Source organism: Empidonax traillii, unplaced genomic scaffold, assembly GCF_003031625.1.
Source record: "Empidonax traillii isolate 1590-97213 ecotype Southwest subspecies unplaced genomic scaffold, ASM303162v1 scaffold231:size1146757, whole genome shotgun sequence".
NCBI lineage: Eukaryota > Metazoa > Chordata > Aves > Passeriformes > Tyrannidae > Empidonax > Empidonax traillii.
This window is the reverse complement of record NW_020955424.1, coordinates 747,100-766,622: the sequence shown is the minus strand read 5'-3', so window position 1 is coordinate 766,622 and position 19,523 is coordinate 747,100. Positions and strand designations below refer to the sequence as shown.

At 37.2% G+C, this 19,523-nt stretch overlaps 2 protein-coding genes across 7 annotated transcripts in view; one reads left to right on the top strand and one right to left on the bottom strand.

The window, feature by feature from the left end:
* LOC114059540 (cohesin subunit SA-2-like) overlaps positions 1 to 2,458 on the top strand; it is a 57,440-nt gene extending 54,982 nt beyond the window's left edge. For all 3 annotated transcript variants that reach the window (XM_027888100.1, XM_027888102.1, XM_027888101.1), the window contains one exon: positions 1,446 to 2,458. In XM_027888100.1, the coding sequence (XP_027743901.1) occupies positions 1,446 to 1,454 (9 nt within the window). In that variant the 3' untranslated portion in view covers positions 1,455 to 2,458. The remainder of the gene's footprint in view (positions 1 to 1,445) is intronic.
* Positions 1 to 19,523, bottom strand: part of PPP2R3B (protein phosphatase 2 regulatory subunit B''beta) — a 62,052-nt gene that overhangs the window by 9,160 nt on the left and 33,369 nt on the right. For 3 of the 4 annotated variants that reach the window (XM_027888103.1, XM_027888105.1, XM_027888107.1), the window contains exons 3-13: positions 18,754 to 18,857; positions 18,096 to 18,198; positions 17,266 to 17,340; positions 13,793 to 13,879; positions 13,214 to 13,370; positions 11,293 to 11,341; positions 9,925 to 10,014; positions 9,044 to 9,219; positions 6,323 to 6,441; positions 6,128 to 6,234; positions 3,737 to 4,945 (exon numbers count right to left, since the gene is read on the bottom strand). In XM_027888103.1, coding sequence (XP_027743904.1) covers positions 4,801 to 4,945; positions 6,128 to 6,234; positions 6,323 to 6,441; positions 9,044 to 9,219; positions 9,925 to 10,014; positions 11,293 to 11,341; positions 13,214 to 13,370; positions 13,793 to 13,879; positions 17,266 to 17,340; positions 18,096 to 18,198; positions 18,754 to 18,857 — 1,212 coding nt within the window. In that variant the 3' untranslated portion in view covers positions 3,737 to 4,800. Of the gene's footprint in view, positions 1 to 3,736; positions 4,946 to 6,105; positions 6,235 to 6,322; positions 6,442 to 9,043; positions 9,220 to 9,924; positions 10,015 to 11,292; positions 11,342 to 13,213; positions 13,371 to 13,792; positions 13,880 to 17,265; positions 17,341 to 18,095; positions 18,199 to 18,753; positions 18,858 to 19,523 lie in introns of those variants that run through there. The other variant, XM_027888104.1, reaches the window with a different exon arrangement.

Genomic DNA, 19,523 nt, shown 5'->3' with positions numbered 1-19,523 from the left:
CAGCAAAGGGGGGCTGCTCTTTTGTGGTCTGTTTCAGGGTGAGAAAAGGGGGATTCTACTCTTCCCTTTCCAGCTGTAGCTGTAGTTTCCTCCTTCAGCTTGATCTGCATTTTAGGGCAATTCCTATTGTAGCATCTAGACATCCTTAGGTACACTGAACGCCAGCTAGGATGCACTAAGAGAATCCCATTTCCTTTTTTTGCCATACTGTGAAGCTTTCTGTTTAAGAGACATTTGCTGCAGTTGCTTTGTGTTACGACACTTTGCAGAATGGAACTGCTGTGTGGCCTGCAGGGAATGTTTGTTTCAGAAATTGTGTTTGCATTGTGCTCTTTGGATTGAAAGACTCAGAATGTGTCTCACTGGTCAGCCCAGAGCTCTTGCTGGAGTGTCCCATGTTTCCTGCCCTTTTCCAGTCAAGGCTGTTGGGCAGATTAAATTGTCCCCAAAGCAGCTGGGGATTTGAAGGGAAGCATGAGAACACTGTGGGCTTGGAGTGGCAGCCAGTGTAGCCGGGGGGTTGTCTTGTAGGCACTGATTGCCTTTGGGATCAAAGTTTGGCAGAGCTGCAGCTGTCTGCCTGGATCTCAGCTCAGCCCTGGAATGGATACTTGCAGCAGAGAAAGACTTTTAAGCCTTTGAGGCAGTGGAGTGCAAGGACTCAAATTGGACATTGTACAGCAGGCAGAGTGACTGTATGGAAAGGGGTGCAGTGGGGAAGACAGGCCATGAGTTTTCCTGTGCTGCAGCTACTCACAGCCCTTCTGTCCTCTAAAGGTTTACTGTGTCAGACACTGCAGCAGCCTGAGTGGTTCCTTCAGGTTTTTCTCCTGTATTTTTCCCCTGCTCTCTGCACTTAAGAATGCAGCTAACTCAGTGTTTGGCAAATATTTTTTTGCAGTGAGTAAGGCAACCCCTTGATTTCCAGTGGCTCTGGTTATCTGGGATCTAAAGCCCCATTCAGACTTTGCATGATTTTTGACTTTTTAATTTTTTTCCTGTAATATTCATCAAAGAGTTCCTTTTCATACAAGTGGTGGGCTTTTTTGTTTTGTTTTTAAAGAGGACTAGAAGGAAAAAAGGGACTTATACCTTTTCTTCAAGTCAAATGTAGATTGATTGGACCACATACTTGGAGCAGCTCCTACTGAAGATAGATAATACAAGAATTTAAATCCATGGAGCAAGATTAAAGCCATATATAAAATGCACTACTTATTCAGTGTGTGGCCTTTCCCTGTAGTACCTTTTCTGGGCTCCTTGGGGTATAGAAATGCTCGTTTCCTTTTGTGGAGGCTAAATATAGTTCTTTCCAAGAGCTGGCTTTATGGACAAGCTGGTGGATGGTTAGATGCTGCAGTGTTATTCAGATTCCTTATGTGCTCTTACATAATGTCTTCTTCATAGTACAAGGCTGATTTAATTTCTCTTTTCTTATGGTATAGGACAGTTAAGACACTGAGAGGAGAAACAGAAGTGAAGAACACACTATGTTTTTTTTCTGCAAATTGTTTAACTTGAAAACGAGGTTGTGAGGGATCCACTGAGACAGCAGGAGACACGCATCAAGGTGAATCTCTGCCTGTGGGCATCCACCCAGAGCCAGTTCGTAGCACTGCGGTTGATTTCTCGCTGTTGCTGGTTGTGGGCATTGCCTGATGTGGCTGCGGCACTTCCAAGGCTGTGGGTGTTATGAGCACCGTTACTCAACTGCATCCTGGTCCTTGATGCTGCCTTGGAAGAATTACCAACTGAGGGACTGGAATCAGGGTATAGACAAATACTGAGTCGAAGATTGTGAACTAGGTGAAACAAGCTTGTTTGAATCAGGGCAGAGTTCCGCTGGATGTGTTCTTTACCATTGGAGGTAACCAAGGTGGATACCTACTTGTTTCCTCTTACCTGACACTGGGGAGAAAGGAACCTGGCCCAGCTGTGAACACTGTGACCTGCTGGGTGAGGGCAAGTGCCATTTCCTCCTGCCTGTAAAATGGAAAACCTGGATCAAATCATCTGAAAGTATTTCTAAATTTCCTTGCTTAGAGAGATGTGTTAGTGGTCTGTGGGCATCAGGACATGTTCCCAGGAGACTTGCATCAAGGCTTCTAAGTAACAAAAGGAAGAAACAGCAGACCAACTGACTGAGTACTTTCCTCTGGAAGAAATCCTTTGTACATAGTGATCATGTGGTATTTGCTTGGAAAATGTAAAGCCTGGAAAGACGTTGTAAATACACTGTAAATATGGTAATTACAAGTAGGTTTTTTTCATTAAGAGTTTGCAAATGATCTTCACTCAAGTGTTTCAGAGGCAGCGGGGGGGAGTGGTGGGTGCTTTCACTGACACTTTGGCACTGCTCCATGGAATTGTATATTACAGTAATGCTATCAGCTTTTTATATATATATATATATTTTGAATTGTAACTGTGTAAAATAAACTACAGAACTATTGCTATCCATTAGTACTGAGTGTGCAAGCGATACTCCCATACTATATCTGGAGGAAAGAAGAGCAGGAATGCCTGATGACCTTCCCATTTGTTCTGTTATTCAGCAGGCTGAGAAGAGAGTTCCCATAAACGTGGAATTGAAAAGCCATGACTGTCTCTCAGGTATTGGTCAGTCTGAATTGGCAGCAGTAAACTCATGTTTCCTTTTGCAGAGTTGGGGGCGCAGTGGGCTAATGCAAGGGGTGAGGTAGCACTCCTAAGATAATGCAGACTTGGTCAGTAACTCCCCATATCTGGACTATGGTAGTGATGTTTCCCTAACCCATCTAGATGGATGGATTTAGGCCTAAGCATGCACCAGGTAGACAGAATACAGCTCGACTAAGAAAACAGTTATCCCTAGGACCACATCAAGCATACAGATGCTTTAATTCTTGTATGGGAATTACCCTGTTGGGGAAAAGGTACAGTAATCGTTATAGTTCATGTATTGTAGGAAAAGGCACTTCCACAGTAACAACATAATTTGCTATTCTTAGGAAAGAAGGGAGTTGGTTATTACAAGTAAAATAGAGAGCAGGATTTAACAGGCACTTCATTAAAGTGGCAACAACAGCTTCAAGCTCTGCAGGACAGATTGACCCTGCACCATAGCTCTGTGTAATGTCACTGTGTGCTGAGAAAGCCTGTGGCTGTTCATTGCCCATTTACAAGCCCCGTTTTTAGGAAGGGTTTCAGGTAGGAAAAAGCAGCAGGCCACCACCTCTTGCACTGCAACAGATGTTCAGGATCACGTAGAAAGCTGGTTGGTCATCCTTTACCACAGCACTTTAGGGAACAGAGCTTAACATAAATGCTCTGTTTATCTTTACTGTTTAAAAGCTCCAAACTGTGGGCAAGTAGCAAAAGGTATCCAACTAACAGTAGAGAAATTTGACATTGGTGAGTCTCTATTAAAACTGGAATGATCAACCCCAATTACCTTTTTTTTTTAAGAATCCTTTGAATGGTATTAAAATGACTTGAATTTTCCTCAGTAAGGTTCCCCAACACTTTAGCAATCAGTTTCATTACTTAAGATACACACACAGATGTGTGGGTCTGTACACTCCCAGCTGCTCAGCGATACTCTCTTTTGGATAAAGAAAAACCTGCTAGAGACTGATTGCTCTGAATATGCAGCTTGCTGTCATTATCCAACCAGACTGCATACCTGCGTAACCCATCCTATTGTGAGTGGTTCTTTAATAGTAAGACATTACCATGTGCAGTATGTAACAATATGTTACATTACATGTAGGAAAATCTTTATTTGAAAATACAAACATGTTTTTTAAACATTTTAAAGATCTACACTGCAACCAAAAAAATAACTTACATCTTTTTGTACATTTTTTTTCCCCCAACAAAAATCTGTTTAACATTTAAGAGTGAGACAACAATTTCATGCTGCTGTGACACTGATGAATTCACGGAATGTGTCAATAGCAAACAAGCGAAGGGGGGGGGGGACAGACAAAAGCACTGAATGCCCACAACAAATTAGTGCACATCACTTATCAAGTAACATTTATACAAAGGATTTTTTTAAAAAATTGGTTCCTTCTACATGAATTAACATTTTGGATCAAGTGTGAACATTAAAACAGACTTCATTGTTAAATAATCTTTTTTATGATTAACATCAATGAAAAGACTGAAGTTTAGAAGGGCAAGCAAAATTAAATTTGGGGCAAACAAGGACTACACAGAAGAAAAGCAACTTGTCTTGGGCATTCGCTTTCCTTGTATACTACTAATATGGTCAGCCTGTCAAACAAAACTCTGCTTGTAAATGAGTACTGAATCGTGCACTCATTGTCATGTCTCTTCCTTGCCAAGGCATAAAACCACAAGGGCTGTCTATGAGTGTAAGCGCATTGCAGGCCAGGTATAAATTGTCTCCTTACCTCCCACACCAGGACAGAAATACCTGTTCACAGGCAGGACGGAGATGGTCAGTGCACCACACGTCAACTTTGAGAGAATTATACAGTTCTCTAAAAAACAGTAGATTACTTTTCTCTAAAGTCAAATATTGTTATTCTTCCGAAAAGGAATTATGCAACATCTGTAAATAAATATTTTAATCTATTTTAAAAACTATAAACTATTGAATAAATACAAAAATTTTCATCATTCCATACAAATGCACTTCTTTTACTTAAAAGGTAGTGTAGTGATTAAATACTTTTAGCACAAAACTAAGCTGACTTCCAAGAAACAAACCCCACTGAAACATACTGGTGTATAGCAGACCTGCTGCAGACTGTCCCTTCTCTTTCTGCAAGTGTTGACCATAAGTAACCTCTACTCAAAATCCTCTTCATAGTCATATTCATCCAAGTCTACATCAGCCAGATGGGAAGGCATTTCAAAAAATGGTCTTCTCTCCATTTGATACTTTAGGACATTGGCCTTCTGATGGTCTACAGGATTCAGTTCTGCTTCATACCTAGTGGCAGACACAAAAAAGAAATTGAAAGAGTCTGTCTATGCCAGGGAGCGCCTAAAAGTTGGAACACTAACAAGGCACCTGCAGGAAGAACGTATTCTCCAATATTAAATATTTACAGTAAAGAACCACGTAACCAGAAGCAGCACTAGGGTTCTGTAATAATTACATCAGTTTAAGCTGGCTTACTCTCCCATCATGTGCAGAACTTCCCTGTGCCATACACAGCTTTACTGAGGGGATTCAAAGCACACACTGCTCCAGTGGACTATGCATAGGTTAGAAACAAGACTAAGTATTTGCCAGATAACCTTAAAGTTTCAAGAAAGCTGAAATGAGGCTCAATTACAAAGAACAAACTACAGCAATTGATATGACAAAAGAGACAGAATACTCAGTTGAGAGTCTTACTAAAATTTGTGAGCCCTGGGAAGCAATAGCGACCACGTTTTTAAGCAGATGCTGGAAAGCAAAAGACAACTGTTTAACCAAAAGTACTGATAACCACCTGCTGGTGATGCAAATGAAAAGACGGATAACTAACTCATGTCAGTGAATGCTGATATTTAAAAAAGACTAGCTTCAACACTGTTTATGTGGGATCATTCTGTAATTCATATCCTTTAAAAAATAAGTCTGTGGAGATTTATGGTGTCGGATTAAAGAACTGACTATTTCCTGGGCTAAGGTGACTCAGGTTCATGCATGTCATCCCAAGCACTACGGAATCTCATCTCGACACCTGATTATTTCCATCTACTTAACAGGACTGTGCAGAGAATGACCTTTAGATACTGCGGAATGTGTTATTTAAACATAGTTTATAAAAGCATTATATGCTGATTAGGAGAAGTGTTATTTCAGAGAAAGACATAGGGCAAAGAACAGTTAAATACTAAGAATCCACTATGAACACTTAAATAGAGCAGCACCTTGGGTTTCTCCCATGAGTTCAGCACGGATTTGAAGAGAAAACAAAAGCCATCTGAAGGTTTACTTCACCAAGTAACACGTTTAAAAACTAGGGTTTGGAAAAAGAGATGCATATTCTACTATAACAACAGTTTTGGCTCACACACCTGTACTTGACAGTCTCCTACACCATTAATTGCATATTTTTTGAGAAGGACTTGTTTTTACTTTTAGAGATGATTCATAACAACCCTCGTGCAACACTCTTACCCGTCGTTCCATTGGTCACTCGCTGCCTCTTCTGCTACCAAGATATCATACTCTTCAGCAGCATACCTCTCCCAGTCAGACACCTCTGGACCTTCACCTTCACCATCCTAAACAATCACATCGCAAGTTATATAAAAAAAAATGTATCAACTGCTAAGCACATAGCTATACAGACTTTTAAAGCTTCATACTCACCCGCAACATAGAAAACTGATCCTTCTGTTCATGGTCAAGGTATTTTTCAATGTTGAAAAAAGTATCAAAGAATACATTTGTCAACTTACATCGCTTTAAATCATGCAGGGTAATTTTTCCTGTAAAGAATATTATAAGACAATTAGAGATAAAATAATTAGACGTGAACTTATCCTTTCTCCAAAGAGAAGGAATGCTATTCAAAAGCTAAGTCACCATTACTCAATCATCATTGCTCAAGAACATTTGTCACTGATGCTCAGTGCAATGGGAGAGAAGTGAATAGATGAAATACACACCTAGAGATGTGTCCTTCAAAGTGGACAGAACTTTTAAATGTTTCAGGTTTGTTCCTTGCTATGGCTCTCATCCCACTGTCCTTTGGTATGTTGGAGTGAGATACAGTCTACCTCACTTAGCTATTAAAAGTCATTTAAGGTAACTGTTTAAGCTTCCTCACGAGATAGAAGTCTCCAGCGAGCTAGCAATTCCTTCCCAAGGAGTGCTCGGGTACCAGGTAGGAATCTCCTATGGCAGTGACCCTTTTTCTTCCCTGACTTGAACAGACAAATGTATGACGCAGATGACAGTGTGTGACTATGCTTCATACAGATTAATTTTTCATAGAGACAAGGTTGCCACACTTGTCCAGCCTGATCAATATTTACTGCTTGAGAGGAAAGCTAAATGCTCAGAGGTGTTTTGTTTGATTTTTATAGAGTGATACTTTAAAGACTCAAATCAATGGATCTCTTAAGCATTAGAAGTATTTGTCATGTTGCTTAGAAATGTTACCCTATTCCAAAGCTGAATGTGAAGCTTCTGCAGAAAGGCTGAAAAATATGAAATTTTTCAGGGAAGGGAAAGACAGATGACTATCCTTAAAACTCCCCTTTATTGATTCACCTGGAATACAGACAATTTTCCATTGTCAATCAAACAGGAACTAACTGAAGATGTTATAGAAGAATTCAATAAAAACCAGACTTGGAAAAATATTTTCTCAGTATACTGTCCCAGCTTCTAACAAAGTGTAACTCAAGGACATGACAGGGAAGCAAAAGCCAAATCCCATTTGGAAATGGTTGCCACACTTGCATCTGTCGTGAAGTGCCTCAGTGTATTCTGGCTTAGAGCTGGCTCCAGAACAACAGAAATCCCCCATGGCACCTGTGCTGTATCTGTCAGACCCACACAGATGTCTCATGCATTGGGCCATCTCGAGTGGCAGCAACTCTCCACAACCAAGCAAATGCTTTAAGTCCTAGTTATATAAGCTCCCAATTTAAGTTAGACTCCTATATTTGGTTCATTTATTTGCTTTCCAGTTTCCGTTTATTGCAGAGGAGCTCAGACACTCAACACCCATGTAGGTGCCTTTCATTGTCCCTCCAACATCAAGAAAAAGAGTGAAATTGAAGGAATTAATTCAGGTCTCCAGAAGCATCCTGTACCAAACTGTACCACGTTTTATGAAAGTATCATCTCTTGTTTCAAATCTGCCAGGTGAAACTTTATTTTCTGCTGATAGTTTTTTTATTAGGAAAGCAGAAGAATTTTTTCTTAATCCACCTTTTAAACATCATATCAGTTTTTATAGTAAAAAAAGTCACTACTGGATTTAATTTCTGTTGTCCTAAATAACTCATCTTGGTTGTGTTCCATAGCCTTCTTTTGCCATCCTCATGACATTGAGGACATACATCAATCTTGTTTCATTTGAAATGCAGAACAGACACATTACTGGAAATGTCTGTCTTTCAGAAGCATTTCGTACAGCACTGGAAGGGAATTACTACAGAGCTTGGGAGGTGCTTGTAAGCAACCATATAACATAAATGTGCTTTTCAGAGCTTGCTTCACTTCATTTTAAATGCTCCCCAGCCCCCATGCATTATACAGTGTTGGTCTAAGACTTCATTCCACTGATATCAAGGGTTGAGCTTCCAGAAGAATCACACTTCATATTCCTTTTTCATTTACAATTTTTTTATTTGCCTTTAGAAATTGTTTTCATGTAGCAAATCCATTTTAACTTGGTTTAAATAAGAATATGAAGCTTTAAGTTCTAGTTTTGAGTCATTTCAATTCCCTAGTGTGCAAAAAATCACGTCTCAATAAAAGAAAAGTGTTTCTTGTGTAAAATGTAAACTGAAGTTTTATCAGCAAAAGAGAGAGAACAGGAGAACAGAATATAGGTCTATGAAGATTCAGATGGACATAGAAAGTAGCCGAAAACTCAGAACAGCTTACTATTCACTTAATTTTAAGCCTCTTGTCAAGAATTTCCTAAGGGCAGCTTAGGGTTCTAATGTAAAATAATACTGATCTACAGAGACAAACATTCTTTTAAAACTGTTCCTTTTGAAGAAATCTTAATTAAATGAGTGCTGGAACAGGTGAGAGAACGGATGAACAGTCAAGCTTTTCTTGAGAGGATCAACTCAGTTAGATAGTGACAAGATTTCACTTAAGACTAAATGTGCCTACAAGCCCAAGGTAAAACCCTACATGGAATTTTGAAGCAGCATGTTAAATTTTAGCATTGAAAGAACACCTTCCTGGTGTTGGAAGACCAATCAGTTAATAAGCTCTAACAGACTTTAGCGAAAAGACAACCTCAAGGCACATTATGTGTGTGACCAACTCAGTGCTCTTACAGGTGCACCAACTCCTAAACCCAGAGAAACAGAAGAGAAGGATGGAGAAGGATTTTATTACCTTCATGTTGTGGCTTTACAAGATCCAGCATCTGGCATAAACAGTCTTCAAATGGCAAAGGTTCTATGGCCATGTTATCTAATTTTTGGCACTGTTCTTCATAAAAGTACTCCAATTCATACATAGACAAAGCACCATCCCCATCAAGATCCATGCAGCGGAACCAGTATTCAATGCTGAAATTCAGTAATAGCAAAGAGCTGTTTATACAAAACTTACTACAGAATTTCAAGAATTCATGTTGCCTCTTTTAAAGGCAAAACTAGACTTAAGACTACATTCCATAATGTCACCACCTACTGTGCTAAAAGTTTCTGGTATTTGCCATCCAGTATTGCATTTGAAAACACATTTGTTAACTGTGTGAAGAAGATTAAAACACATGGTTTTATATTAAAAAAAAAAAAAATCAGGGGAGCCAAAGAAAAAATTGAACTATGCATCAAAACTTCAGTATTTTGCTTTTTTCCCATATTGAACAAGCCACTGAACATGTTGTTCAACATGTCACATCATAGGTTTCTTATCAATATCATACAGCTCATACCAGCTGCACAGTTTCCCAAAGTCACTGGCATCATGAAACAACTGCAATTTCCTTTATGTATGACCCTGTCCATAAGTAGGCCACACACAGCAAATAGAACAATAACATTGAATTAGCCTCTTAAAAGTCATGAAAATAGACTTCTACAGCAACAACAACAAGAGACAAAGACAAATAAGAATGATGCAATGAACTGGGCTAGTTTTCCAGTCATGTTTTTATAGTTTAGCTTCTCCCATCAGAGTTCCAGCTGTGCATCACTGGCCCCCATCGCAGGACTAGAAAAGCAATAAAGCTGGTCTTTGTTTCTGTTAAAACATAAACTTATTCTTACCTAGTTGGTGTTTTCTTGTCCTCTTCAGATATCAAAAACCAGACAAAATCAGCGTAGCTAATCTTCCCATCTTTTTGTGCTTTTCTACCTCTTGAAGGCCAATGGGGAAAGAGAAAATTTATTTTAGAACATCTAGTTTTTACTAATCAATATTAAGGATTATTTTCCTTGCTGCTATTAACTATGCTCCTAAACGATGCAGTGTTCATAAGGTAACTTGTCACAGACTACACTGATCATTCAGGATAAGAAGCTTGGGTGCTCTGTTCTATTTCTAAGGAAATAGTAAAGAGGAAGGGAGCAGCTGGAGAGGGAGGTAGCACTCTGTCCTACAAGGACTTACAGTTTTTCTCCCTGGGCAGCAAAGCCACTGCTTAATTGTTAACAGAAGCGATATCTCAATTAATTTTTAATGATATGTTATATACAAGTACATATGCTTTTTAGAATTTCTATTCAGGTAGAAGTGATGAGAAGTTAAAGCTTTACTGAACTTCAGTAGCTAAAAGTTTTGGAATGCAAATGAAAACGAAATAGAAACATTCAGGAAATGTCCAGGACAAGAACATAATTGTCTGTTTCTACTCACACACCACAGAACACAGCAACTAAATAAGTTCTGAAGACACACAGTCAACCTGTCTAGTAAAAAGTCAGGTATGCAGTTCCTAGATATATTACATTTCAATTCCAAATTCTTTTTTGTTTTATTTTCAAGAAATAAAAAGAAAATATATGGTATATGTTTTTGTCTTGCCCAAAAAACTCATAAAAAGGAGTAAGGTCTAGACATATGCCTGCCAAGTGTCATTTCACTCATTTCAGCTTTTGTTATTTCTGTTTATCAGTTGTTTTCTAACTGCAGATACCATGCCAGCAGTATGTTTCAAAAATGAATAAAATGCCATAAATACACAAGAGGCAGTCAATCCAAAGGGGAAAAAAGAAAAAATGACTGTCAAAAATGCAAATTAACTCAACTGGAGGCATTTTTGAAAATTTATTGATGCAATAAGCATTTATTTTACAAGTAGTACTTAAAATCCCAGTTCCCTTTCAACATTTTACAGGTTTGGGGGATGGAAAAACAATGATGCCAACATTTCTTCTCTTCCTCATTCCCAGCCCTGCTAAATCACACCATATCCAGTGACAAATGTTCACATGGGTAAAGAAAGGAGAGTGAAGAACTTGGAGTGTGCCAAAGGTTCCAAAAGCATTCTAGTACTACTGGCGTTTAAGTTACTTAATAAGTGTTGAAATTCACTGCTCCATTGCAAGGGGAAGGCATTTTTTTCCCCTGGGAATATCATACAATTTAACAAGCAAATATTGAATTGGATTTAGATCAGCATACAAAGTAAGTACCTTGTTACTGCCCCTGAGAAGATCCGCTCTATCATCCTATTTGAAATGGCTGTGAAAAAAGGTTTAAAAGAGTGTCAATTCAATACAGGTTATTTTTGTTTTGTATTGTCTAGTTGAAGAGTTTACTGGAACCCTTTATATATACAGATCTGTGAGAAAGCTTATTAATCCCTTTGGGTCCTTTTGGAGAGAATCACTTAACAGAAACTCTCCAAAGCAAAGCTAGAACCAATCAGCTTTAAAATCCGACTTGATACACAAAAAGTAGTGTACTGAAAATAATAAAATTGGCTGATTAATAAGCATTTACCAGTTCTTCGACAAGTAAATCGAGTTTTCCAGTGACATTAAGTTTTACATGACCTTGGCAAAGAGCCAAAATAGAACTGGCACGATCACACATAGTAAACATACCTAACTGATTCTGCCAGGGATCTATTTCTGACATGGTTCTGATCCATGCTTCTATTTTGAAACCATTTCAGGGATTTTAGAGACATGTCTTAACTGAGCACTACCTCTGTAAAGGATATTCAATTTATCATTAAGAATTTGTGGATGGTACTCAAAGCAGCACATGATACTATTCTCATAGAAGAAAAATTAGTTCTTATTATTCTAGCTCTGAAATAAATTTTCAGCACTGTAGAAACACCGATAATTAAAGCAGGTGGTTAACAATTCAAATAATTGATCTGTTTTATGTACCTATGGTGATGCCATCACCACATCATTGTAGTAAGGACACTAAACTTCATCTTTATCCCCAGAACTGTAGGCCAGCAAATTTGTTTCACACATATGTGCTGCTGCTTCTTACCTAGTTTTGAAAAAAATGAAGTTTTCAACCTTCTCAACAACACCTACATACTTACATGTAAGAAAATATTGAAGTGTTTGATCTAGTGTAATTTTAGTCCAGCAACAGTACAAAAGGGAGAGATTGATGTAACCAGATTATCCGATTTTGACAAGCAAAAGGACTAAAGTTAAGTTATCAGACCCATTTTATAGTCCTTAGTCTAGCTCTCACTAAGCAGCAGCTGTTAACTTTCAACCAAAATTCCACGGTTTACAGGATGGAAAATTAAGTTGCAAGTGGCACTGTATCAGTTGTGTTTGCTTTCTGTAGTGTGCTAGCTCAGCAGAGCAGCCACTCAGATGAAAGCAGCTTTCCTTCCTTGTTGTCCTAAAGCATAGTCAAATTTCAGTAGGCAAATTTTCAGAAGCAATCGGAATTGTGTTTATTCTTTTTTTGATTTTTTTATGGGACATTATTCCATAACCACTTTGTGCTTAAGTAAGCTTTCCAGTCCTGAAGGGAACGCTATTGAGATGACAATGGACAGAAAGCATCTAAAAAACCCTCAACAGTTCCATACAAGCTACAATATTATCTAAAATAGTGCAAGTCCACAGAATCACTGCATATTATAAATGCAGAAAATGTAAACCTGCTAACTAGTGCTACATTGTATTAAACCAAAACGTACTGCAGCTAAGTTAGCAAAACTTTAAAATAAGTCAAGTACCTGAATGTATGTTTGCGTTTTCTGCTCTTCATACCTTGTCATAAAAGCCATGGTACTTGAATAATATCCGTATAATTGATAGTTTCCAAGATAACAACACAAAATTGCCAAATGCAACCATTTATAATACATCAATACTTCAATGATATTTCCTCTACTTCTTTGCCAAGATCAGAATTAAAATTCAGAATTTTCCTCAAATCTGGCATTGGTAGATGCAAAGCAGCATCACAGATGACTCATCCTGCTTTATTTCACTGAATCAGCAGGATCAACTACACCAACACCAACAGACTCATGAACACCAGCCTTGGCATTTAACCACTTCATCAGCTGAAAGTTTACAGGTCATTTAATACATGTAAACAAAGGTGCTTCATTTGTCATACCATGATCGTTATGTCGAGCTAAATCCTTCCGATCAATATAGAGGTCATGGTCTGTATCCAGCTCCCAAAATTTGCAATAGATAACATAAAAATGTTCGTATGAGAAGTACTCTGTCAGCTGGTTAATATCAGGTTCCTCTTCCAATAATGCCACATTCTATTATCAGAAGGATAAACAGAACACGTTAAAGAGTTTGTTAGATGTTTTGAATGATCTGAGTTCTCACAACCAAGTTAACATCTTATGCTATTTCAGTGGAACAGTTTTTACCTTCAGGGACAATGAACACTGTACAGCATGACGGCAAAGACTGAACACACACATAGTAGAAAACTAACGCATTCACAGAAGAATGAGTATATCAGCTTAACTTCTGCTAAACACATTTGCATGTATACAGCTCTAGATAGAAGAAATTACATTTAAACATATTCTAATGTATGAGAATTAATGCAATTGGGTCTTCACTACTTTTCTGAAAAGGAAGAAATGCTACTTACATTATTCCCTTAAGCAATTAGTTAATGCAATTTTAAAACTTCTAGAAATAACTGTCTTGTAAAATAGACATTATGTACCTGCAAAAAGTTGCTTTTCCTGAGCTCATTACAAGTTATTTTTCCAGACCAGGACCTATTTACTGTATAAAATATTCTCTGTATAACCTGCAAGAAACAGAAAATGGAAAGAAATATTAACAATGCCTCCTAAACATTTGTCAAAGATGTCTTAGTTCAGCATTAGAGAGCTCTATCTTTCCCCTATTTCTACTCTTCTAATAACTTAATAGGTTGATGCTTCTCTTGTGTTGTATTATCAACCCATTCCTAAATCTATATCTAAACTCATGTAGATAAGTCTTATTTCAATGCTGCAGTACCCATCTCTCACTCAGTAATGTGGCAGAATACTTGTATGCTATCGAAAGTGTCTACTGGTAATTTCACTATCTCCCAGTCTTCTGGATCTACAGGATATCATCTAATAATCATATTAATATACCTTATTACTTCGGATTTAAACATCTGTGTGCTTGCTATAAGACTGTTTTACTTCATAAATGAATTTACCAAAATAGAATTGGGAGTGTTTAAGGATCAGAGTACAGCAGATGTTACTACTTCTGAAGTCCACAAACACAACAAATCAACATTTGACAGAAATATTTCCTGCAAGTGCAGATAGAATACGTTTTTCCCTCATTTAATTGTATTCTATTTTAAGTTTCTTGGGAAAAAACCCTGTTGATAGCATTAGAAGTAGTACACGAATATTTTTAAGATAACAACAACAATAATAGTAATAATAATAAAATCTATGTAAGGAAGATGACTAGTTCTGGTGCCTTGACTGATACTGGAACCAGAAACAAATGCATTCAGTTGAGTACCCAAGACTATTGTTTAAATCCGTTTTATACATACATCCATCTGATGATCTTACAGGTCTTTTCCAACCAAAATGGTTTGATGGCTATTTTGGACAACTCATGCATTTGGTGTAATTTTCTTGGGTTTAGTTTAGAAACATAAGATTTTAAAACATGTTTTTTCTGCTACTTAATTGAATTCGATATTCACCTCAATTAGGTTGACTTATGTCAACCAGATATACATGTCAAGTCAGTCATTCACCACTAAACAAAAACAGACAAAAAAATCTAAACATGTTATGAACGATAACTGCTCAACTGGTGATTGATTATACCTTCTAATTGGTAAGACTCAATATTGCACGTGTAGTGTTTCATTTGCAACAGAGCAGTTACCAGCTAAAACCCCCACCTCTTTAGGAACCCCTTCCCCCCAGTTAAAATGTCCTCCCAGCAAAAGACTAAGTTTTTATCACTTCAGACTTTAATTACAGTAAATCAATAGTTTAAACTAACCAATAATTTCTGAATTACAAATAGAAGAATAATTTATTTATGAAGTTTTAACGTAAATTTTAAACTGTAGAGCAGCAAGCTCTTCAGTTCTTACTTCGAACAAGAACAGCCGGTTCAATAACTCCAGACAGAAGAACATCTTATCCTACCTCTGAAACTTAATTAACTTAATTCTAATTGTGAGATTTAGGGAAGGCTCATTTTTGGCTTATACTACAAAGCAATTTTTTCTAAAAAGGTTTTTGCCTTAGCTTTGCAACTTAATCCATCTGCATGTCATTATCTCATCTGTTATACATTTAACTGGTCTAAAAATAAAAACAAAATTGAATGTTTGGTAAAGACAACTGGGAACAGACTGAAACTGTTTTCTAAAGTGAATTGAGGCAGAGTATAAGCAAATTGTCAGAGAATTGCCTTGTTTACTATGCTGCACAGTGCTTTGTCAGAAGGGAGAGGAAATGGTGCAATACAGAGATTACAATGTCAAGAATTCACAGTTCAGATATGCACGTAACATCCTTGCAGAATAAATGTATTATCTCATTTGTCAGGGCAAACATTTTTTAACATATTTCAGCTTTATCTTGGTCACTTGTACCTAACTTTACCACTAGACGGACCAACCAACTTATACTATAGAATAGCAGACAGAGCAGATTGGTTCCATGGCTGAACAACACAAGACACGCTAAAGAGATGTATGTAATGCATATGCACACACACACACATATATGCATGCATTTGCAAAAACACAGCAGAAGAATAGCTCATTTGGTTTGCAACTGGAACTATCCTTTAGACAAAGCTTCATGTAGTGAAGTAAAACTAATTGTATTCATCTTAGGGAAAATGATCTATAATTATCAGTAATAACTTGCAGGGGAGAATTTTAGAAGACTGTATCAGGCAACAGTTATGCCATCCTAAAATATGACAGGAAAGGACAGAGTGCTCCTGCCATTCCTTAATCTTTTAAACTAGTATTCCAAATACTAGTTTACTTTTGGGATTTTTGATTAAGCACCAATTTCTGTTGAAGACTACACTAAATTTTGTTAGTGAAGTACTGCCAGCACTGTTTTATTCAATACTGCTAGACTACTTTATATTGCTAGTTCCTGCAAAGATCCTGAAAAGGCAGGATCTTTTCTTTCCTACTATTCTTCAGAACAGGCAGCAAGCTTTCACAATTTTAACCAGAGAAGGCTTTGATACAACCCAGAATCCATTAAGCAACAAAAGAGCTCACAGGCAGAACATTCCCTTCAGCCACAATGGACAAGAAAGTTCTGGGAGCTCACATAATCATTAAAACAAGAAGCAAAACCTAGTGTAGCAGGACATACTTGGTAGTCCAGCAAGTCTCTGTAAGAAGGATATAACAAATCAAAACCAAATGCTCTCAGAAAAAGCTTCCGCAATTTTAGCCAAGGTCAAAATACAAGCTGGATAGAAGATGATCAACTCTGCATGTTTTTTGTTGGAGAATATTCATTAAACTAGTTTTCAAATGCACCAAAAAAGCGAACTGAATGTCATTTTGAAGAATGTTAATCTTTTGAGACTTCAGTGGAATCGGCTGTCTAGTCTACAGTTGAGAAAATTTAATGTCACTGATTTTTCCCTTGGGTACAGAAAAAAAAAACTTCAGTCACATAAATCTGGGAAGACAGAATGAAACTTTTCATGTATAAAACCTTCTTAGGAAGAAAAGTCCCCAGAGAAGAAAGTGGCAAGCAGCTTCAACATTATCATTATTTCACTTAACACTGAACATAATCATATTAATATAGATGTTTCATTCAAGATTTCATTTAATTAATCCCAGATTAAGGTCAGGATTCTAATGAGTACAGTCTACAGCCACAATCAAGGGTTTAAGATAACAGCCTGCTTAATGTTCATTAACTTATCGAACACTATTACAATTCAGTGCTTCTCTCACTTGTATTAAATTCAGCAATTTCTTATAGATGTTAAGACTCTTTCTTAAGCATCATAGTTTTTCTTCAACAAGATTTCTAGTTATGTAGAAATGAAGACTGACAGCATACTCTAACTCTGCTTTTCTCAAGAGACAAAGATGCTTAGACATATTGATTAATCCAAATTTTGACTTAGTTAACCAAAAAATAGCTTTTCCAAATACAAATCACTTACTGTTGTAATGTACCGAGAATGAAATTCAGACGCTTCTTTTAAAAATGAAAGGCCTGGATGACTATTCACCACATCCTACAAAAAAAAAAAAAGGAATAACAATATCCCAAAGAGTATTCATTAGTGACTATTTAAAACAATTAGCACAGAATAGCACATCTGCTTTCTTAACCAAAACAGTTCAAATTAACCACCACAACCATTAATAATAACTTCATTTACAACACACTTCACATAAATAACACTCCAGACTTCTTAAAAATAAAATTATCTTTTAAAGAATCCATATAGACAAAAACTTTCATATATTTTAGGAATAATATAGGATTTTTTTGCCTATATTTTAGATAGGCTAAAGATTTTGAACACTGCTGACTGCTGTAGCTTGTAATTTTGTGACTACCTATGAGTCAGTAAAGTCAATTTAGGTTTTATTCAGTGGTGTTTGCTGCTCCTTCAGCAAAGCTTTATCAGGTCTTGAATTCTTATGCCACTTTTCCTTCGCCCTCCTAAGGCCCACCTTGGCTTAAATAACTTCAGCTGCCTTCCTAAACATAAAAGATTCCAATAGGTGTGCTATTCCTGCAAGCAATTTTAAATCCCTGCATCTTACTGTAGCTCTTAAAAAAGTCTTCACCTTATACAAAATGATTAACTGTAAACAAGTCACTCACTAGCATCTCAGTGGACCATGCAAAGTGAGTTGCACTAAATATTATCAATAAGCTTTAATAATGACAATGAAAAAGTACATTTAGGTCAAAAAATTCAGGGCTTTGCCAGTTCATCATTTTGTTGTGTTTCCAGAACTAGTTTCAGTTGCAATTTACTTGTAAAAAAGGAATGAAGTCTTCTTGCACCAAGTAGTTACATCCAGGGTTCATAAGAAGATGAACGAACTTTGCAGCATCATCATAGCAGGTCTGAAGTATTCTGAAATGTAAATATTTCCATTTAATATTCTACACAGAAAATTAATCATGCAGGCATCCTAGACCAAGGCCTATGAAACTGCAACCACAACATTTAATTCAAAAGCTAATTAAAAATGTCAAACTATGCTCCAAGTGAACTTATCAAAGCAGTACTGTCTCATACATTTATGTTAAAGGAAGTGGGTGTACTTTGTAATTGATTACATGAATAGACATTTAAAAGTTAGCATTAGAGGAGAACTAGACAGAATAAAAGGCATTTTGTCCAGAACCGGCATTTACAAGTTAGGGTTACTTTTCCCATAAATAGCCAGTCATTTAACATACATTTTAAAATCTATAAACTCTGTAAATGAAGATTTGTTTGTTTATGTTAAGGTATTAAAGTATTATTTAGTTACATTTTCCCAGGTAGAAGTTTGCTGTCAATGGTTGATTATGATGAAGTGTTTTATTCCCCTTTACAGATGGGATTGCATTCAGAGCTTTAAATATCACATTTCAATGAATAAAATGCAGTACTTCTAAAAAAAAAATAAAAAAATCTACTTACTTCCGCCACATTGCGACAAATTTATGAACCGACACGTATCCTGTTCGTTCACCTCCAGCACAATAAAACAAGGGACCTTTCCAGTAAAGTGGGCATTCACAAGCCTACAATAAAGCGTACATCAAGTCAGTTTATTGCTTGCTTATCTGAGGGTTACTCCCTTATTTATAGATCTTTCAAAAATTACACTTTACAAGTGTTCAGAAGAAAACATTAAGGCACAGATTTTTTAAAAACTGCTTCTGAAACAACTGCGCCTTCCAAAATAATTCATTTTTAGCAACTGCTCTAGGCTGAAGTCCAAAAGTGGAAAGCAAAACACAGTGCAACTTGTAGCATTCCTAACAGATGAAAGCACTGGCATGTCTGCTCTGTCCATGCTCCAAGCAGCTGAACAGAGTCAACGTTAACAAGCTGGCTATCTCTAAGCTAACCTCAAGACTGCACAAACAGTAAAAAAACTTCTGAACTGGAGCAAATTTACCTTTGTCTGTCTCAGAGGATGGCTCAACTCATCTGCATCCTTCCACGTGCATGGCACATCTTCTACTCAGTTTTAAGTTGTAGGCTGGCCTGCCCTGAGCAGCAGTACCAGTTACACCCTCACCACTTCAGTGCTCCCTTGTACACCCACAGTGCTGCTTCTGTGTCTGCTCCAAGCTTCCTCAGCAAAGTGATTATCCTGCCTAAAACTGACTACAGCTGGGAGTACTCAGAGATGCTGGCATCTCCAAGAATCTCAAATAAGACTATGAATACTGCAAGATGTG